General features: G+C 43.2%; 1 protein-coding gene across 2 annotated transcripts in view; it reads right to left on the reverse strand.

The window, feature by feature from the left end:
* Positions 1-12,104: 12,104 nt before the first annotated feature.
* The window catches only part of lss (lanosterol synthase (2,3-oxidosqualene-lanosterol cyclase)), a 106,264-nt gene continuing 95,197 nt past the window's right edge, over positions 12,105-23,171 (reverse strand). Inside the window, exons 21-23 of one of the 2 annotated variants that reach the window (XM_072261168.1) lie at positions 20,779-20,857; positions 13,110-13,249; positions 12,105-12,447 (exon numbers count right to left, since the gene is read on the reverse strand). In XM_072261168.1, the coding sequence (XP_072117269.1) occupies positions 13,112-13,249; positions 20,779-20,857 (217 nt within the window). In that variant the 3' untranslated portion in view covers positions 12,105-12,447; positions 13,110-13,111. Of the gene's footprint in view, positions 12,448-13,109; positions 13,250-17,811; positions 17,953-20,778; positions 20,858-23,171 lie in introns of those variants that run through there. The other variant, XM_072261169.1, reaches the window with a different exon arrangement.

Consider the following 23,171-nt stretch of genomic DNA (forward strand, 5'->3'; position numbering starts at 1 on the left):
ACGACCTGGCCTCCACAGCTGCATGTGGCAACAAATTCCGTAAATTCACCACCCTTTGGCTAAAGAAATTTCTCTGCATCCCTGTTTTGAAAGGGCACCTCTCTATCCTGAGGCTGTGCCCTTTTGTCCTAGACTCCCCCGCCATGGGAAACATCCTTTTCACATCTACTCTGTCTAGGCCTTACAACATTCAAAAGGTTTCAATGAGATCCCCCCTCATCCTTTGGTATTCCAGCAAGTACAGACCCAGAGCCATCAAACGTTCCTCGTATGATAACCCTTTCATTCCTGGAATCATCCTTGTGAGCCTCCTCTGAACCCTCTCCAATGCCAGCACATCTTTTCAAAACTGTTCACAATACTCAAGGTAGGGCCTCAACAGTGCCTTATAAAGCCTCAGCATCACATCCCTGCTCTTGTAGTCTAGACCTTTTGAAATGAATGCTAACATGGCACTTGCCCTTCTCACCACCGACTCAACCTGCAAGTTAACCTTCAGGGTGTTCTGCACGAGGACTCCCAAGTCCCTTTGCATCTCAGGCTTTTGGATTTTCTCCTCGTTTAGAAAATAGTCTGCACATTTATTCTACTACCAAAGTGCATGACCATGCATTTTTCAACATTGTATTTCATTTGCCACTTTCTTGCCCATTCTCCTAATCAGTCCTTCTGCATCCTACCTGTTTCCTCAATACTCCCTGCCCCTCCACCAATCTTTGTATCATCTGCAAACTTGGCAACAAAGCTATCTATTCTCATCATCTATATCATTTATACACAGCATAAAAAGAAGTGGTCCGAACACCGACCCCTGCGGAACACCACTAGTCACCGGCAGCCAACCAGAAAAGGATCCTTTTATTCCCACTCGCTGCCTCCTACCAATCAGCCAATACTCTAATCATGTTAGTAACTTTCCTGTAATACCATGGTCTTGTAACTTGGTAAACAGCCTCATGTTGAAGGCCTGCTGAAAGTCCATATATACAACATCCACTATATCCCCTTTATCTATCCTACTTGTAAACTCCTCAAAGAATTCCAACAAGTTCATCAGGCAGGATTTTCCCTGAAGGAAACCATGCTGACTTTGTGCTATCTTGTCCTGTGTCACTAAGTACTCAATCACCTCATCCTTAACAATTGACTCAAACATCTTCCCAACCACAGGAGTCAGACTAACCGGTCTATAATTTCCCTTCTGCTGCCTTTTTCCTTTCTTAAAGAGTGGAGTGACATTTGCAATTTTCCAGTCCTCTGGCACCATGCCAGAGTCCAATGATTTTTGAAAGATCATTTCTAATGCCACTACAATCTCTAACAGTACCTCTTTCAGAACCCTAGGGTACAGTTCATCTGGTCTGGGTGACTTGTGTACCTTTCGGCCTTTCAGCTTTTTGAGCACCTTCTCCCTTGTAATAGTAACTGCACCCACTTCTTCCTTCACTCACAACAACATCTGGCACACTGCTAGTGTCTTCCACAGTGAAGACTGATGCAAAATACTCATTTATTTCATCAGCCATCTCCTTGTCCCCTGTTATTATTTCTCCTCCCTCATTTTCTAGTGATCCTATGTCAACCCTCGTTTCTCTTTTATTTTTAACAAACTTGAAAAAAACTTCTACTATCCACTTAGATATTATTTGTTAGCTTGCTTTCATATTTCATCTCTTCCCTTCTAATGATTTTTTTGTTGTTCTGTTGGTATTTAAAAACTTCCCAATCCTCTATCTTCCCACTAATTTTGTTTTGTTCTATGCCCTCTCTTCTGCTTTTACAATAGCTTTGACTTCCCTTGTCAGCCATGGTTGTACTATTTTGCCATTTGTGTATTTCTTTATTTTTGGAACACAAATGCCATGCACCTTCCACAATTTTCCTAGAAATGCACGCCATTGCTGCTCTGCTATTATCCCTGCCAGCATCTCCTTCCAATTTACTTTGACCATCTCCTCTCTCATACCACTGTAATTTCCCTTACTCTGCTGAAATATTGCTACATCAGACTTTACTTTCTCCCCCATTAAATATCAAATTGAACTCAATCATATTGTGATCACTGGTTCCTAAGGTGCTTTTACCCTAAGCTGCCTAATTGCCTCCAGTTCGTTACATAACACCCAATCCAGTATAGCTGATCCCCTAGTAGGCTCAACAACAAACTGCTCTTAAAAAGCCATCTCTTAGGCACTCAACAAACTTACTCTCTTGAGATCCATTACCAACCTGATTTTCCCAATCACCTTGCATGTTAAAATCTCCCATGTCTACCATAACATTGACCTTTTGACTCACCTTTTCTATTTCCTGTTGTAATCTGTGGTCCACCTCCCAGCCACTGTTGGGAGGCCTGTATATAACTGCCATCAATGTCCTTTTTCCCTTGTAGTTTCTTAACTCAACCCACAAGGATTCAATATCTTCCAATCCTATGTCACATCTTTCTACTGATCTGATGCCATCCTTTACCAGTAGAGCCACACCACCCCCTCTGCCCATCTTCCTATCCCTCCAATATAACTTGTAACCTTGGACATTCAGCTCCCAATTACAACTATCCTTCAGCCATGATTCAGTGATGGCCACAACATCATACCTGGCAATCTGTAACAGTGCAACAAGATCATCCACCTGATTTCTTATACTCCGGGCAATGAGTACTGTATTTGCTATCCTTTCTAGTTCTGCATCACTAATGTTTTGATCAGCCTGTTGGCTGCAACTAAGTCCCACCACCTGCTTGCCCTTCGTGACAGTCTGACAGCACACTATCTTTACTTTTTAACCATACATCCCATCCTGGAGTCCCTTCACTCCGGTTCCCACCCCCCTGCAAAATGAGTTTAAACCCTCCCCAACAGCTCTAACAAATCTGCCCATGAGAATATTGGAAGTCTTGGGTTCAGGTACAACCTGTCACTTTTGAACAGGTCATACCTCCCCCAGAAGAGATCCCAATGATCCAACAACCTGAAGCCCTGCTCCCTGCACCAGTTTCTCAGCCACACATTTATCTGCCAAATCATCCTGTTTCTACCCTCACTGGTGCGTGGCACAGGCAGCAATCCAGAAATTACTACCCAGGAGGTCCTGCTTCTCAGCTTTCTCCTTTCAGGACCACTTTGCTTTTCTATCCCATGTCATTGGTACCAATACGTACAAGACATCTAGATGCTCCCCCTCCCTCTCCAAAATGTGTCCTGTTCACATCCACAGAATGTCCTATCTGTTCCCCTTACTATCGAGTCCCCTATCACTACCACTCCCTTCTTCTCTCTCTTTCCCTTCTGCACCATGGACCCATGCTCAGTGCCTGCAACCCAGTCGCTGTGGCATTCTCCTGGGAGGTCATTCCCCACAAAAATATCCAAAGCGGTATACTTGTTTTTGAGGGGAATGGCCACAGGAGTGCTCTGCTCTAACTGCCTATTTCCATTTCTCCTGACAGTCACCCAGCTACTCGTCTCCCAAAACTTTGGGATGACTACTTCCCTGTAGCATTGATCGATTATCTCCTTGCTCTCCCGTACAAGCCGAAGGTCATCCAGTTGCTGCTCCAGATCCCTCACACGGCCTTCAAGGAGCTGCAGCCAGACACACTTCACGCAGATGTAGTTCCCCAGGAGACTCTGGGTCTCCCAGTTCGCCAACATCCGGCACTAAGAACACACCACAGCCATTTAAATGGTACAGTGAGAGAGAAAAAAGACAAAAATTAAGCTGCCTGTCCTGCCCCTTCTTTAGCCATGTTTCTGTAATGGGGCTGTTCAGTCCACACCGAACTCTTCCTCTTACCCATCAGACCTCCTGCATTGAAATAAATGCAATTTAATCCATAGGCTTTCTTCACTCCCAGCCATTCCTCTGCCTGTCACGTCTATTGAACAAGCGGTCACTGACTTCTGCAACATTTCTAGCCACTCTTTTGCCTCCGTGCTGCTCAGGATCCCATCTCCCCATGCCAAACGAGTTTAAACCCATCCCAGAAGCACTGACAGGATATTGAGCCCTCTCCAAGTCAAGTGTAACTCATCCCTCTTGTACAGGTCAATCCTGACCAAGTAAAGATCCCAGTTGTCCAAAATTCTGAATCCTTGCCCCCTACATCAATTTTTAGACATTCATTTACAATATTCCCCTATTCTTATCCTCACTAGTACTTAGACTTGGGATTCAAAGACCACTAACCTCAAAGTCCTGCTTTTTAACAACTCCAGCTCCCCATATTCATTCAAAGTTCAAAGTAAATTTATTATCAATGTACTACCCTGAGATTCATTTTTTTGAAAGCATTCACAGGATAACAGAGAAATACAATAGAATCAATGAAAAACCACACACAACTCACACTACTCTCTGTCTTCTCTGATCTGACAAACAACCAACATGAAAAAGACAAACTGAAAATACAATAAATGCATAAATAATACTGAATACACGAGTTGTTGAGTCCCTTGAAAGTGAGTCCATAGGTTGTGGAATCAGTTCAGTGTTAGGTGAGTGAAGTTATCAATACTGGTTCAGGAGCCTGATTGTTGAAGGGTAATTACTGTTCATGAACTTGGCGGTGTGGAACCAATGCCTCCTACCTTCTGCCCAATGGCAGCAGTGAAAAGAGAGCAAGGCCTACATGTTGGGGGTCTTTGACAATGGATGCTGCTTTCTTGTGGCGGTGCTCCTTGTAGATGTGCTCAGTGGTGGGGAGAGCTTTTCCTGTGATGGACTGGGCCGTGTCCACCACATTTTGTAGGCTTTTCCATTCAAGGACATTGGCGTTTCCACACCAGTCTGTGATGCAATCAGTCAGGATACTCTCCACTGGGCATTTACAGAAGTTTGACAACACTTTAGTAGCTGCACAAACTTCTCAGAAAGTAGAGGTGCTGCTGTGCCCTCTTTGTGATGACACCTAACAGAACCTTTGATATGGTAACACCATGGAATTTAATTTTACTCTCCAACTGCAATTCCCCCAATGAAGATTGGGTCATACACCCCTTTTTCTTACTCCAGTATTCGATAATCAGCTACACTTGTCCCTTTCTCCACCTTATGTCATTTGTGCCAATGTGCATGACTTCTGGCTGTGCACTCTATCTGACCTTCCAAACTATATTGCCTCTTACTTATTCGGGTTAAACTTCATCTGCCATTTCTTCACCCACATTTCAAACTTTTCTAGATACTGCTATGTCCTTTCACAACCTTCTTCACTACCCATGACTCTGCCAATGATGTCATTTGCAAACATTTTCATCAACATTTTCATCCAAATCATTATTACCTATCATAAGCAACAGAGGTCCCAGCGCCATTCCTTGTGGACCACCACTGACCTCCATTCAGAGAGATACCCCTACCCTCTGCCTTCTATGATCAAGTCAATTTTGGATCCAATTTATCAACTCAGCACATGACAAGATCTTCTGGACCAATGCAGTATTCCACAAGGGACCATATCAAATCAAGTGACATTTCAGCCTCCCTCCCCATACCCCCGCACAATTTACACCATAATACTCACTGGGCATCTCTTCCTTTTGGAAAAATTGCCAATCATGGGAATAAACATTACTGGTTGAAACTCGATCAGAAGAGATAAAAGAAGGGTCTCCGCCCAAAACATCAACTGTTCATTCTTTTCCATAGTTTCCACCTAACCTGCTGGATTCGTTCAGCATTGTTGGTGCCAGATGGGGTGGTTTGAGTATTTCTGAAACTGCAGATCTCCTGGGATTTTCACATACAACCGTCTCTAAAGTTCAAAGTAAAATTTATTATCAGAGTACATACATGTCACCACATACATTCCTAAGATTATTTTCCTCTGGGCATACTCAGCAGATCTATGGAACAGCAATTATAAACAGAATCAATGAACAACAAACTATGAAATGCAAATATAAAAAATAGCAATAAATAACGAGAACATGAAATAACAAGATAGAGTCCTCAAAGTGAGATCATTGGTTGTGGGAACACCAGAAATAGAATGAGTATAGTTATCCTCTTTTGTTCAACAGCCTGATGGTTCAGGGGAAGTAACTGTTCTTGAACTTGGTGGTGTGGGTCCTGAGACTCTTGTACCTTCTACCTGATGGCAGCAGTGAGAAAAGAGCCTGGCCTGGGTGGTGAGGATCTTTGACGAAGGATGCTGCTTTTCTACGGCAACATTTCATGTAGATGTGCTGAATGGTTGGGAGGGCTTTACCTGTGATGTACTGGGCCAAATCCACTACCTTTTGTAGGATTTTCCGCTTGAAGGACCAGGACATAATGCAGCCAGTCTGCACACTTTCCACCACACATCTATAGAAGTTTGTCAAGGTTTTCAATGACATGCCAAATCTCCGCAGGCTCCTAAGGAAGTAGAGGCACTGTTGTGTGTTCTTTGCAATTACATTTGTAGGATGAGTCCAGGACTAGAGCAGAACTCCCAACCTGGGGTTCACAAACCCCTCCGTTAATGGTAGGGGTCCACGGCATAAAAAAAGTTACATTCTCCCCAAGACTGCGCGGGTTTCCCCCGGTTTCTTTCCACAGTTCAAAGATGTACCAGCTGGTAGGGCTAATTGGTCATTGTATTAAGCTAGAATTAAATCGGAGGATTGCTGGGGTGGCATGGATCAAAGGCCAGAAGAGCCAATTCTGCACGGTATCATGATAAATAAATAAATACAGTATATCTGTAGAAATTTGTTAGTATTCAGAGGCAAGTCAAACTTCCTTAAACTGTCAAGAAAGAAAAGACATCAGCACAGATTCCTTGTAACTGCTTCTAGTGCGGGGTCCAGGAAAGGTCACTCAATATGAGAGGGATTTAAATCTGCTGATTCCCCAATGTAGACATTTTTACCCTCCTTCTCCTCCCTGAAATCCACAAAACCATAAGATATAGGAGCAGAATTCAGTCATTCGGCTATTGAAATCTACTCCACCATTCTATCATGTCTGATCTATTATCCCTCTCAACTCCATTCTCCCACCTTCTCCCTGTAAACTATGATGCTTTTACTAATCAACGTCCTTTCAACCTCCGCTTTAAATACATCCAATGACATATCCTCCACAGCTGTCTATGGCAATGCATTCCACAGATACACCATCCTCTAGCTAAAGAGATGTTCTTGTATTTGAAGGCTGAGCCCTCTGGTCCTAGACACCACACAACAGAAAACCTGCTCTGCATGCCCATTCATGGCCTTTCAATGAGAACCCTCACCCACCCCCCCCCGCCACAGGCTAAACTTGAGTGCAGGCCCAGAGCCATTAAATGCTCCTCACTCCTCATATGTTAACCCTTTCATTCTCGGGATCGTTCTTATGAACTTCCTGTGGACCCTCTCCAATGCCAGCACATCCTCTCTTAGATATGGGGACTCAAAAGTGCTCACAATACTCCAAGTGTGGTCTGACCAATATCTTATAAAGCCTCAGCATTACATCCTTGCTTTTATATTTTAGTCCTCTTGAAATGAATGCTGAACTCTGCATTTGCTTCCTTACCACTGACTCAACCTGCAAGTTAACCTTTAAGCAATCCTGCATGAGGTCTTCAAAGTCCCTTTGCACCACTGATTTCTGAATGTGCTCCCCATTTAGAAAATAGGGAGGAGAAGATGGCGACACGACGCAGCTCCCAGTGGCCACTCCAGTGGTGATGTCTGTTATTTGTCAAGTAGGGTGCCGTGCACAATCCTGATTTGATGGCCACAGATGTGAAAGCACGGAGGAACATCTGGTGAAACTTCTGAAATGCCGGCTTCGCTGTTGCTGCTACTGTGTGGTCCAGAATCTCCGGAGGAGAAGGCCCCATGTCCTCGGCTTTGCTTGTTTCTCGGCGGCCGGGGCGGGGTCGAATCACTTGGCAGAGGATAGTGCTCGGAGAGGCTGTGTCGGAGGGGCTGGTCAGAGGCTCGAAGTTTTCAGACAGACTCAGAGTCCGCTGCGGTCGGGTGCTTCCAATGGTGCTGCATCAGCAAGTTGGCGGCGCTTGAAGGTTCATGGCAGGGAGAGTTTCTCCCTTCTGCCGCCTGCATGAGATGATGAGGCTATCAGGACTTTGAGACTTTTTTTTACCGTGCCCATGGTCTGCTCTTTATCAAATTATGGTATTGCTTTGCACTGTAGTAACTATATGTTATAATTATGTGGCTTTGTCAGTTTCAGACTTGGTTTGTCCTGTGTTTTCTTGTGATATCATTCTGGAGGAATGTTGTATTATTTTTTAATGCATGCATTTCTAAATGACAATAAACGAGGACTGTGTGTCCTCATAATCTAATCTAATGTCTTGATTTCTTCTGCCAAAGTGAATGACCACACATTTCCCTCCATTGCATTCCATCTGCTACTTCTTTACCCATTCCTCCCCCCCCAATCTGTCGAAGTCCTTCTGCAGACTTCCTGCTTCGTCAACATTACCTGCCCCTTCACCTATCTCTACATCATTCTCAAACTTGGCCACAAAGCCATTAATTTCATCATCTAAATCATTGACATATAACGTGAAAAGAAGTGGTCCCAACAGCGACCCCTATGGACAGCAACTAGAATAGACTCCTTTTATTCTCACTCTTTGCCTCCTGCCAGTATCCTTCCATCCATGCTACTATCTTTCCTGTGATGTCATGAGTTCTTAACCATCTAGCAGCCTCATGTGCTGCACCTTGTCAAAGGCATTTTCAGAATCCAAGTTAACAACGTTCAGTGACTCTCTTTTTCATGTTATGTCCTCAAAGAATTCTAACAATTGTCAGGTAAGTTTAGCCCCTTGAGGAAACCATGCTGACTTTGGCCTACTTCATGATATGCCTTCAAGTACCCTGAAATCTCATCCTTAATAATGGACTCTAACTTCTTCCCAACCACTCAATTCAGGCTAATTGGCCTATAAATTTCTTTTTGCCTTCCTCCCTTCTTAAAGGGTGGAGTGACATTTGCAAGTTTCCAGTCCTCCAAAATCATTCCAGAATCTAGTGACACTTTAAAGATCATTAATAATGCCTCCACATTCTCTTTAGCTACCTCTTTCAGAATTTTGAGGTGTAGTCTATCTGGACCAGGCAACTTATCTACCTTCAGACCTTTTCTCTTTGCAAGCACCCTCTCCTTAGTAATAGCAAATACACTCACTTTTGTCCATCACCTTCTTGAATTTCTGGCATGCTGCTGGTATCTTCCACAGTGCAGACTGATGCCAAATAGTTATTGAATTCATCTGCCATTTCTTTGTTCCCAATTACTCCCTCTCCAGCATCATTTTCCAGGGGTACAATAAACTTTTGGTATCCTCTTTTATATCACTGGCTGACTTACGTTCATATTTCATCTTTTCTCTCCTTATGATGTTTTGGTTGCCTTCTGATGTTTTATAAAAGCTTCACAATCCTCTAACTTCCCACTGTTTTTTGCTATATTATGTTCCCTCTCTTTTGCTTTTACACGGTTTTTGACTTTGTCATCACAGTTGCTTCATCCTCCCTTTAGAATATTACTTTTTCTTTGAGATGAATCTATCCTGTACCTTCCAATTTGCTCCCAAAGCCTCCAACTATGGCTGTTCTCCCGTCATCTCTTCTAGTGACCATTTCCAACTAATTTTGGTCATCCCCTTTCTCATGCCTCTGTAATCCCCTTTGCTCCATGTAATACTGATACATCTGATTTTAGCTTCACTCTCTATCAAACTGCAGGGTGAATTCTGTCACACTATGATCACTAGCCCCTTAGGGTTCCTTTACCTTAAGCTCCTTAATCAAATCCAGTTCATTACTTAATACCCAATCCAGTGAGCAATCAGCTCTTTAGTTTTAGTAACATTGAGTAAGAGGTTGTTGTGACTCCACTCAACCAGGTGTCCTGGATCTGCTGGCTCATCACTGCCCGTGATTTGAGGAGGAAAAGTTGTCGCCAATCCTCACTGGGATCTGCTGATCAGGAAGTCAAGTAACCAGCTGCAGAAGGTGGTACCGAAGCCCAGATCTTCAAGCTTGACAATGAGTTCAGAGGGGATAGTTGTGTTGAACACTGGCCTGAAAATCACAGGAACCCACACACCAAAAGTTCAGGAACTCTGAACCAAATTCTACCATGGCCGTTGCCAGGAAGCAAAACTTCCAAGAGCTGCTTAGATTAAGTCTGACATCTGAGTCAGGCTTTCTTCCCAGCATGATATCATGAATTAACAGACCACCCAAGTCTTCTTCAGTGATAAATAATTATTAGTTCACCCAACATATGTAGCAAGGAATAAAAAATAAACTTAACCAAAAAAAAATCCACCATTCCATTAGGACATCCCATTATGAGGGTGAAGCAACCTGGAACCTTTGGGAATCAGGTACAGTTGCAATGACTCAACCAATCAAACCCTTCACAGAGACACAAGAGACAGCAGGCACTGCAATATGGAGAAATAAAGAGAACAAACCACAGGAGGAACTGATTGGGTCAGACAGACTCTGTGGAGGGGAAGAAATGGTTAATGTTTTAGTTGGGACCCCATATTGGGACTGGAGGAATAGAGGAGTTAGAATAAAGAGAGGGGTAGATGACAGCTGAGATGGGAGATGATGGGCTGCTGCACTAGTTGCTCCTGAGGAAGACTTCCTTACATTGGTGAGAGACCATGGGTAGACCAAGTGTGAAAATACTGCAGAGCGCCTTCTCTGCCCATAATGACCATCCTGAGCTTCCATGACTTTTCAGTTCACCCCCACCCTCACCCTTTGTCCACACTGATCTGTCTGCACTTGCTGCCAGAGTGAAATGGTGAGGCCAAATATAAAATAGATGAAAAACACATCATATTCCATTTTTGTAGCCTGCAACCCAATAGCATGACCACTGAATTTTCCAATTTCATGTCCCCCACTCCCGCTGTTTTCCTTTTCCCAATCCCACCAGTCCAGCAATGGTCTCTCTCCATTCCTCCCCCACTCATGCCAATTCTCCCGCTCACCTACCCCACCTGGCTCTATCTGACCTCATCTGTTTCCACCTATCATCTTCCAAGCCTTCTCTCTACGTCTGCCCCTTGGGCTCAATCTGCCTGTGACCTCCTTTCTCACCTGGTTCCACCTATCATCAGCCTGCCCCAGCCTCACCCCTCCTTCTCAACACTTCATAGTGCCCATTCCCCCCACCACACACTCAGCCCTGGTGACCATCCCCTTCTCTCCACAGATGCTGCTCAAGTCTCCGCAGGTTTTGTACACAGCAGGTTGCATCTCGACTGAAGAAATAAAGTTCCACCCACAAGACGTCTTCCCCATTACTAATCATGCAGGAAAATGAGCTCAGCAAGCTCTCCGTGCCTCACTATATTCTACGCTTCTTACCCATATTTCTTGTGCTAATTAACTTGAATGATCAGTATTAGCCTAATTCTGCAAAGCTGCATGTGATGGTGTAGAAAACTATCTGACACAGCCTAACATCAATCTCCACATCCCCAGCTTACTGAGGGATGTTATGTAGGCCTGACTCACATTGCTGATGATCACAGTAAGTGAGGAGGCTGGTTTCAGAATCACAGTTCGATTTGATGAACACTCAGCGCTCTTCATTAACGCAAACATTTCAGCGAAGACACAACTGTGCTTGGTCTTCTTCAATCCAAATCCTGCTCACTCCCCCCCCCCCCACCACCTCTGCATAGTGTAACAACATTTAGACATGGGTCAGAAGGAAGGTCTCACAGTACAGCATTCTCAAATAAGGAAACTTCTGGCAAATGGCCACCTCTACAATACTGCGACCTAATTCTTCTCTCTGTCCAAAGCTGGCAGTTAAATATTGATAAGTAATGAGTTCTCATCCGATTTATTTGTTGATCGTTTCAGAGATAGGAGCATCTTCCTGCAAGAAGCTTGGCCTCGAAGTTAGCTGGTCTTAGAGAAGCAGATCTATCAATACAATCAGGAATTGAGTGTGGATGTATGTGGTAGAGGTTACTGCACATGAACTGCATCTTAAATGTGCAACTTTCTTGGGATGAATCAGCTCAAAGTTTTGCTGGATAATAGATAACAATGGACCAGTTTGAGCACGAAGCAATGGATTGCCCAGTTTCACCTTAACTCAGAGGACAAGGGGTATAAATTGTTAACAAAAATGTATTTTAGTTTAATTAATTTATCGCAGTACATTACAGTTATTGAGCTGAACATTTGGTTCCATTGTGCAATCTCTACCAGTGTAAACCTTAATTGATAAAACTAATGGATTATACTGTTAGATGGACCTCAATGTCTTTGTTTTGTTCCACTTAATAACATTTAGATCTTGACGTGAATTCCAAGTAGACAAGGAAATAAAATGGTGGAACCAACACACTGTTTGATTAGACTCCATGTGCAAATACGTGATTGGTACAAATACTCATAGAAGTCAGCTCATCACAAACCCTATATCCCTTCCTCTGGAACAGCTGTCCATTTGCTGTGGAGAGAATTGGAAAAAGAAAAGGGTCTTAAGCAATAAACAGATTCAAAGGATGTCCTTGCATTATATTAACATCAATTGTGTTTCTTCATCCGCTAGAACACCTAACAATGCAGTCAACACTGAACTGATTCCACAACCTGTAGACTTACTTTCCAGGACTCTATAACTCATGCTTTCAGTATTATTTATATTATTATTTTTAAAATTTGCACAGTTTGCCTTCTTTTGCAAATTGTTTACTTGTCAGTCTCCGTGTGTGTAGATTTTTATCAATACTATTGTATTCCTTTGTTCTACTGTGAATGCCAGCAAGTAAATGAATCTCAGAGTAGTATATGGTGACATTACATACGCTGTTAAAAAAATTCACTTTGAATTTTGAATATAGTATCATCAAGATTCAAGATCATCCACTTTTGGCATTAATGCAGTGGGGAAGCAGATATATTTGATCCCTCCAGGGCTCCAATAGTCAGTTCCTATTCCCTTTGAATAGTTATGTTCTCAAACTACTGAATCTGTAACACTGACACACCCTAATCTATAGACTAAACAGGGTACGTGTCCTCAATTTATAAATGGATCTTGATTGCTAGTTCTGTTCTCTCGCTGTGGGTGACTTTAGCAATATCTGAAACACTTAGTAACACTTGTACCCTCAGAGGTCCAGACTGCTAATCTCAGCAGAGCCAGGGTAAGTTCTTGCAAAGCGTCCCAGAGTCCATATGGGGAAGATATTTCTGTAGGAGGTATAACTGATTGCGCAGGTCTTATTGAAAACACCGGCAATATTCTCCTGTGGGAAAATAAAGAACACAAAAACAGGAGAGTCAAAGGGTAAGTTAGTCTCCAAGTCAGAAAATAATTATTTGAAATCCATGCACCGTCTTATAAATCTGCAGCAAGAATGAAAAACCAACAGGACATTTAATTGCAGAAGAGGTTTCTGACAAAAATACTGATAATGGGATCTTAATATTCACATATACTTGAGAAAGCAGACAGCTAGAGTTCCAGGACAGCTAGCTGAAGTGTAAATATATCCTGACTGGAAACATCGTGGTCTGAAGTGGCAATTGGAATGACAAAGAAGCCGCAGGGAGAGTAGTGGATTCAGCCCAATTCTTCATGGGCACACACTGTACCACCCCACTGTTGGTAGTATCTACCTCATGAAGGTAACACCTATCAAAGACCACCACCACATGGGCAACGCACCTTTTCACAGCTACCACCAGGCAGGAGGTGCAGAAGCCTGAAGTCCCACACCACCAGGTTCAAGAACAGTTACCTCTCTTCAGCCATTCAGCTCTTGAACCGACCTGCACAACCCCAAGCACTACATCAGAATAGCAACACTATCATCGTTCTGATCACCTTGCACTAAAATAGACTTCTTTTAAAAACATGATCTTCTTTGCAAAAGTTGTTTATAGTTTATGTGTGATTTACAATTTCTTGTGAATGCTGCTTATATGATGCTATGTGCCTGTGGTGCTGCAGCAAATAAGTTACCCATTCCCCCTGTGCATACATGTACTGTACATGTGCGTAAGATAATAAACTTGACTTTGACTTTACACATCTGGACAAACGTGTCTTTGAACCAGAAGAAGTTAAATAGATTAAATAATGAGTAGCGAGCCTGGACTATTTCAACAAGCCAACAGTCAGGGGAACCTAATTAGCAGCGACCATAATAGGACCACAGACAAGCCTCTGGATGGAAGCAAAAATTTACATCAATAAGTGCCTGCACAAAACCTGGATTGGGTGTCAGACTCAAAACAAAAGCTCAGAATATTTTCTGAAAGCTTACTACTGTGGACAAGCAGAAAAATCATTAAGTGGTCATCTTCCCTCAAGTGCCAGAATACCAAGTGGTGAGAGGTAGGTTACTACTGTGCAAAGCTGTATTTAGATCGCCTTGAACCTCAAATTGCCCATCACCTGAAATATCTCTGTCTCACTGCCTCTCTGACCTATTGGTCTGTGACCTTCTGTCCTGTCAAACCATCTTGAGGAACAGCATCGCATTTGCCATCTGGGTATCTTGCTGACTGTTGAAAGTTTAATTCAACAACTTCAGATAACTTGGGTTCACAGTCTGCATCGGTAATCTAACTGTGAAATTACTCAGCTTGTTTGTTTACTCTTTCACAAAGAAGGCAGTGGCGGCGCCTGTACTTTCTTAGAAGTTTGTGCAGATTTGGCACGCCATCTAAAACGTTGACAAGTTTCTATAGACGCACAGTGGAGAGTATCCTAAGGTTGCGTCAGAGCCTGATATGGAAACTCCGATGCTCAGGAACAGAAAGGTCTACAGAAAATGGGGGGCACACCCAGAGCATCACAGGAAAAACTCCCCACCAATCAGCACATTTTCATGGAGCACTGTCGCAAAAAAATTAGCATCCATCATCAAGTGCAGCCACCAACTAGGCCAGGCCATCAGAGAACAAAGAACACTACAGCACAAGAACACTTCAGCCTACAAAGTTGGGTTGAACCAATTAAATTAGTAATCAAATGGCCAACTGAACTAATCCTTTCTGCCTACATAATGTCCATGTCCTTCCATTTTCCTCACATTCATCTGCCTAGCTAAACATCTCTTAAAAGTCCCCAATGTATCTGCCTCTACCACCAACCTAGACAGCACGTTCCTGGCACCCAGCACTCTGTGTAAAAATACATACACGTCCTCTGCTATTCGACATTTCAACTCTGGGTAAAAACAGACTATCTGCTCTATCCACGCCTCTCATAATTTTATAAATCTCTATCAGATCTCCCCTTAGTCTCCAATGCTCCAAAGCAACCCAATTGTCCAACCTCTTGTTATACCACATGCCCTCTAATCCAGGGAGCTTCCTGGTAAACCTCTTCTGCACCCTCTCCAAAACCTTGACGTCCTTCCTATAAGGAGGTGACCAGGACTGTCTGCAATACTACAGATGCTGCCTAACTCGAGTTTAATAAAGCTGCAACAGAATTTCCTGACCTTTAAACTCGATGCCTCGACTAATAAAGGCGAGCATGCCATATCCCTTCTTCACCACCCTATCAACCTGTGTAGCCACTTTCAGGGAGGTATGAACTTGGACCCCCAGATCCCTCTGCTCATCAACACTGTTAAGGGCCTTGGCTGTAACAGTGTACTGAATCTTCACATCTGACCTGTGCTGAGCAACAGGCTGGAACGTTCACCAAGATCTCTCACCTCTCACTTTGGCAATCTGAAGTCCCCATCTGCTTCAAGCAGGCTTCAACTATACTGCTACCCAAGAACATAGTAAGCTGCCTCAGTGACTACAGTCCAGTAGCATTTACATCCACTGTGATGAATTGTTTTGAGAAGTTGGTGATGTAATGTATGAACTCCTGCCTGAGGAGCAACTTGGATCTGCTGCCATTTGCCGACCAGAGCAACAAGTCCACAGCAGACGCCATCTCAGTGGCTCTTCACCCAACCCTGGGACATCTGGACAGCAAAGATGCACACATCAGGATGCTCTTTATCGACTACCGCTCAGCATTTAACACCATCATCACCTCAAAACTAATCAATAAGCTCCACAACCATGGCTTCAATACCTCCTTGTGCAATTGGATTCTTGATTTCCTCATTTACAGACCCCAGTCAGTTCAGATTGACAACAGCATCTCCTTCATGATCTCCATCAGCACAGGTGCGCCACAAGGCCGTGTGCTCAGCTTCCTGCTCTACTTTGCGCTTATGACCGTGAGGCTAAGCACAGCCCCAATGCTATATTCAGTTTTGCATAACAACACCACTTTCGTAGGCCAAATCAAAGGTGGTGATGGATCAGCATATCAGAGGGAGACTGAAAATCTTGCTGAGTGGTGTAATAACAACAACCTCTTACACAATGTCAACAAGACCAAGGAGCTGATTATTGACTTCAGGAAGAGGAAACTAGAGATCCATGGGCCAGTCCTCATCAGAGAATTGCAGATGGAGAGGGTCAGCAACTTTAAATTCTTTGGTGTTATTATTTCACAGGAGCTGTCCTGGGCCTGGTACGCAAGTGTAATTACGAAGAAAGCACGGCAGTGCCTCTACTTCCTCAGGAATTTGCATAGATTTGGCATGACATCTAAAACTTTGCACATGTTCCTGGATTCTGGTTCCTCTTTTTCTCTGGCTTTTGAGCAGTTTGATTGGAGTGACTGACGCGGACTTTAGCGCTTCGGTGAAGGACGGTCCTGCAGCCAACACTGGCTAGCGGTGCGGTACTGAACTGAACTGAACTGAACACTACTCGTTTGATGTTTAATATTGTATATGTTGTTCACTCACTTTTTGCTGTTTGTGCAAGTTGTCCTTTATTTTCATTCATTGGTTATTTGATGTTTTCTTTAACTGGTTCCATGGTGTTTCATGACTTCCTGTGGGCTCAGACTTGTATTCAGTAGATATAGCTTGAAAATAATGTACTTTGAATCTTTGAACTTCTACAGATGTGTAGTGTGTATTGACTGGCTGTATCACAGCCTGGTATGGAAACGCCAACGCCTTTGAATGAAAAACCCTACAAAAAGTAGTGGATACAGCCCAGTCCACCACGGGTAAAGCCCTCCCCACTGTGAGGACAACTACATGAAATGTTGTTGCAGGAAAGCAGCATCCATCATCAGGGACCCCCACCACCCAGGAGATGCTCTCTTCTCGTTGCTAACATCAGGAAGAAGGTACAGGAGCCTCAGGACTCACACTGCCAGATCAGGAACAATTATTACCCCTCAACCATCAGGCTCTTGAACGAAAGGGGATAACTTCACTCGCCCCATCACTGAACTGTTCTCACAACCTATGGACTCACTTTCAAGGAATCTTTATCTCATGTTCTTGATATTTATTGCTTATTTATTTATTGTTATTACTTCTAACTACTTATTAATTTATTTTAAAGATTGCAGTTTGTCTTCCTTTGCACATTGGTTGTTTCAGTCTTCGTGTGCAGTCTTTCATTGATTTTACTGTATTTCTTTGTGCTACTGTCCATGCCTGTAAGAAAATGAACCTTAGGATAGAATGTGATGACATATACTTACTTTGAAGCTCATCTTTCTTCCCCCCATTTTACCCCATCCCCACTGTACCTGCATTATTCCAACTTCTGATGTGGTCTTTGACCGTTTCTCTTCCCACAAATGCTGCCTGACCTGCTGAGTACTTCCAGCATTTTCTGTCAGATTACCAGGATCTGCAGTTATTTTTAAATTTTCCCTTAAGGATGGGCAATAGATATTCATCTTGCCAATGGCATTCAGATCCCGAGAAATAAATATAATGAAAAATGAAATGCGGACTGCTTCCCATATCGTGGCAGAAAGCGATGACAACATTCACGTGCCGGTACGTTCTGGATGAACTGTGAAATGCTGATTGTCCTCAGGTGCCCTCTGACCTGCTGAATTCCTCAAGCAGCTCGTGTGTTGCCGCCATCTTGTGCAACCTTTGAAGATCAAGCCCTGAAACTTAACACAAAGCTCAGCTTAGCCAGAGTAGGGGCCTATAGCAGTCATCTCAAAGCAGTAGTGAGACACAAACGTCTCAGCAAATCTTCCCAGATTCACTGTTTGTCTAAGCAAACCAAGATCAGTGTTGTCCGTCAGGCCGACCCCTGCACCGCTTTCCTTTCACTCCGTTAGTTCTGATTGGCAGGTCAGGTTATCCACAGGCCCATCTCTGCTCAAAGTGTAGGTGCACCTGGTGGCTCTGAGAACTTTGAAACATAGACCATTTTCTTCGTTCGAACAACTGTCAACTAAATATAGTTTACCAAAAACCCACTTTTTTTCAGTACTTACAAATTAGAGATTTTCTATGATCTCAATTATATACATTTCCTAATAGTCCTGATAAGAACGTATTAGATAAAATTCTTAATATGAAATCATTTTATATTGGTTCAATATCCAATACTTATGATATGTTGTTGTTGCTGTCTCATTCTGCCCTGCAGAGTTGATGTATGGTTAGAATGACAATAAAGTTTTTTGAATCTTTGAATCTTGAATGAGAAATGATTCTTTAGGGAAAATCAAAAATCTTTGGGAACAAGATTTACAGACTTCAATTTCTGAAGAAACTTGGAATGAGATTTTTAAATTGGTTAATACTTCATCGTTATGTACTCGTCATTCCCTCCTACAATTTAAAGTGGTTCATAGGGCTTATATGACCAAGGATAAGTTATCTCGTTTTTATAGGGATATATCTCTCTACTGTGATAGGTGTAACAATGGAGAAGCTTCATTTATTCATATGTTTTAGACGTGCCCAAGTCTTGGAATATACTGGAAGGAAGTATTCCAGACTTTTTCCGTACTCTTTAAAGTAAATTTTAAGCCTAATCCTTTGACTGCCCTATTTGGTATTGTTGGAAGGAAAGATATCATCTTGAAGACATCTGATCTGCACAATCTGGCCTTTTTCTCTCTTATGGCTAGGAGGGCGCTTTTGTTTACATGGAAGGATGCTGTTCCGCTTAATCATGCTCAGTGGTTACAGGGTGTTAAAATAATTTTTAAATTATTTTCATAATCTTTGACTTCTCGTTAAAGTACAGAAGTTCATTAATAGTATATTTTATTATCTGATAAGGTTTTTTTCCCTCTTTTTTCCGCAAACAGCTTCAACTTTGGTAGCGGGTATGGATCTTTTTTTTTATAAAATTGTTTATATTCTAATATACAAATTAATCTAATTTATATGACTATAGAGTAAGGAGTTCGTTAATGTGATTCAATATACTGTATCTGGTATTATTATATTTTTTCTTTTGTTTTATAATATGTATTCTCTTGGACTCTATTCTTCTTTATAGAAATCAATAAAAATATTGAAAAAGAGAAAAAAAGGAACGTAGACCATGAGACATTGGATCAGAGTTGGGCCATCCAGCCCATTGAGTCTGCTCCACCATCCTATAACTGCTGATCTATTTTCCCTCTCAACCCCATTCTCCTGCCTTCTCCCCATAACCTTTGACACCCTAACCAGGAACCCATCAACCTCCATTTTAAGTAAAGCCAATGACTTGGCCTCTACAGCCATCTGTGACAATGAATTCCACAGATTCACCACTCTCTGGCTAAAGAAATTCCTCCTCACCTCTGTTCTAAAGGAACATTCTTCTATTCTGAGGCTGTGTCCTCTGATTCTAGACTCTCTCACTATCGGAAACATCCACTCCATGGCCACTCTACCTCAGCCTCTCAATATTGGGTAGATTTCAAGGAGATCCCCTTTCGTTCCCCTATGCTCCAATGAATAATGTCCCATCCTGCTCAACCTGTTAACATGCTCAGTCCCTTCAGCCACAATATCCTCATAAACCCCCACTGCATCCTTTCCAGATTTAAAACACTTTCTACTATTCCGGCTAAAAGATGAGCAATTGCAGAGCCATGAGCCTTACAACAGTAGTAGGGAAGATATTGGAAACATAACTTTGAGGGATCAGATTAATGAGAGCTACAAAAAGCAGGGACTAGTGGGATCTTGCCAGCTTAGCTTTGCCAAGGGAACATCCTGTGTGACCAATCTGGCCGATTTTTTGGGGTTTATTTAGTACTCAGGACTTCAACTCAACTCACATGGAGATCAGTAAGGCCTTTGACAAGGCCCCACGTGGGAGACCATTCCCAAAGGTTAGCGTAGATTAGAAAAGTATGTGGATCATAAATGTTTAGAGGAATATGGAGCAAACAGAGGCAAAAGGGAATAGCCTGAGTGGGCACCTAGTCCAGTCCCAATAATCCATATGGATTAGTTTGGTCGGAAGGCCTGTTTCTGGGCTGTATCACTCCAAGACTTGATATCTTGGGAAAAAACAGACGCATTCCGAAAATAAGGAATCTCTAAAGAAAATGGGCCAACTTTGGGGGGGGGGGGAGAGACTGGGTGGATGTGGGTGCAGCTTGGTACCGTAGCAGATAACACAACGCTTTACAGCACCAAGTGACCCGGGTTAAATTCCCACCCCCACCGTCTGTAAGGGGTTTGTGTGTTCTCCCCGTGACTGTGTAAGTTTCCTCCGGGCGCTCTGGTTTCTTCCCACTTTCCTAAGACACGCGGGTTCGTAGGTCACGTGGGTGTAATTGGGCGGCACGGGCTCGTCGGGCCAAAAGGGCCTGTCACTCTGCTGTGTCCCTAACTAATCTCCGGCAAAGATTTCTGCTTGTTTAAGTGAAGATATAAATAGCAGAGATATGAAACACGGAGTTAAATGACACGTGACTGGACATACACCGGAAAAAATAAATACATTATCCCAACTGAAAGTACCTCACCTGAGGCCAATCGCCATTTGGCAACTGTTTCTCCATCAGCAGCTTAACCCCTCGTTCTATTGCTCGTGTGCCGGGGTACCTAGGCAGAGTTGCAGAGGGAAAGTGATCAGGAGTCGGTGGGTGATGAAGAGGAGAGAGGAAAACAAAGTTAATGTGGTTACCTCAGAGCCAGAAAGACACAGCTCACACACAAGATCAGAGACTGCACAGCAGCACTCCAAAAGGCTCATTGTAATTTGTTTTTTTTTGTGTGTTTCATTGTACTGTTGAGATAAAACAACACAACTCACAACGTTTTAGTGATATTAAACCTGATTCTGATTCTGCACTGCTGTGGTTCTGGTAATGCAATGGGAAACCACTGCACATGCCACAGGAAAAAATCTTGATGCAGTAATTAAAATAACTTCAAAGCAAAATCAGTCTATTCTCAAAGTATATATATTTTCTTTTGAATTGAATTTTTGAAGGGCTAAGCATAAACAACTGACAGCCAACCTCTGCCCCTCAACACAGGTGCTCTTCAGGGCTGTGTACTAAGCCCCCTCCTTTACTCTCTGTATACCCATGACCGTGTTGCCACCCACAGCTCCAAACTGCTAATTAAATTTGCTGACAATACTACACTGATTGGTCTAATCTCAAATAATAATGAGGCAGCCTACAGAGAAGAAGTCATCACCCTGACACAGTGGTGTCAAGAAAGCAACCTCACCCTCAATGTCACAAGAACAAAGGAGCTGGTTGTGGATTACAGGAGGAATGGAGACAGGTTCACCCCTATTGACATCTATGGATCTGGGTTTGAGAGGGTGAGCAGCTTTAAGATCCTCGGCATGAACATCACCAAGGATCTCACGTGGTCTGTGTGGTGAAAAAAGCACAACAGCGCCTCTTTCACCTCAGACGGTTGAAGGAGTTTGTTATGGGCCCCCAAATCCTAAGAACTTTCACAGGGGCACAATTGAGAACATCCTGACTGGCTGCATCACTGCCTGGTATGGGAACTGTACTTCCCTCAATCGCAGGACTCTGCGGAGAGTGGTGCGGACAGCCCAGCACATCTGTAAATGTGAACTTCTCATGATTCAAGACATTTACAAAGACAGGTGTGTAAAAAGGGCCCGAAGGATCATTGGGGACCAAGTCACCCCAACCACGAACTGTTCCAGCTGCTACCATCCGGGAAACGGTACCACAGCATAAAAGCCAGGACCAACAGGCTCCGGGACAGCTTCTTCCACCAGGCCATCGGACTGATTAATTCATGCTGACACAACTGTATTTCTATGTTATATTGACTATCCTGTTGAACATAATATTTATTATAAATTGCTATAAATTGCACATTTAGACAGATGCAATGAAGATTTTTACTCATGTATATGAAGGATGTGAGTAATAAAGTCAATTCAATTCAATGTTCAAAAGACAAATTGTGCAAAAACAATAAATAATAACTTAAATAGCTACTGATAAATGTGGTCACACATAATATTAGGGGCACTTAAGAAACTCTTAGATAGGCGTATGGATGATAGAAATAATGGGAAGGTTACTTAGGAGGGAAGGGTTGGACTGATTTTAGAGTAAGTTAAAAGATAAGCAAGATATTGTGGGCCAGATAGCCTGTAGTGTAATGTACTGTTCTGCGTTCTATATAATAAACACGAAGATCAGAGTATTTAACAAGATGCATATCTTAAATGTGCAGGTCATCTGAATTTGAACTCAAGTCCTAAGAGACTTTGAGTAAAGGCTCTGTAATCGCACTGCAACAGGACTGCGATCTCACCAGCATTTCAAAACTAGTGGCCATTACATCCACTGCTTCGCTGAGTGGCCGCACAGGCCATTCATACTCAAGTAATCCATCAGCTGGTCTACAAGAGCTCATGGTCCTCCTCATTGTAAATTGTTTTGTAATAAATAAAGTGAAACTAAAAATATGACATACAAATGGAGACACGAGAGATTGCGGATGTTGGAAATCTGGGGAAACGGAAAAACAGCCAGAGGAGTTCAGCAGGTTACGACAGCATCTTGTGGAGGGAAATGGTCGGTTAACGTCTCAGGTTGAGACTTTTCTGCTGGACAGGAAAGGGAGGGTAGATAGCCCGTATAGGAACGACGGCTGGAGATGGGAAAGGGGGGAGGTGGGAACGACGGCTGGGGGGGGGGGGGGGGGGAGGGGTGGAAACGACAGCTGGAGGTAGGAGAGGGGGGTGGGAACGACAGCTGGAGCTGGGAGGGGGGTGGGAACGACGGCTGGAGATGGGGGTGGTGGGAACGACGGCTGGAGCTGGGAGAGGGGGTTGGGAATGACGGCTGGAGCTGGGAGGGGGGTGGGAACAACGACTGGAGCTGGGAGACTGGGGTGGGAACGACAGCTG

Source organism: Mobula birostris, chromosome 6 (assembly GCF_030028105.1).
Source record: "Mobula birostris isolate sMobBir1 chromosome 6, sMobBir1.hap1, whole genome shotgun sequence".
NCBI lineage: Eukaryota > Metazoa > Chordata > Chondrichthyes > Myliobatiformes > Myliobatidae > Mobula > Mobula birostris.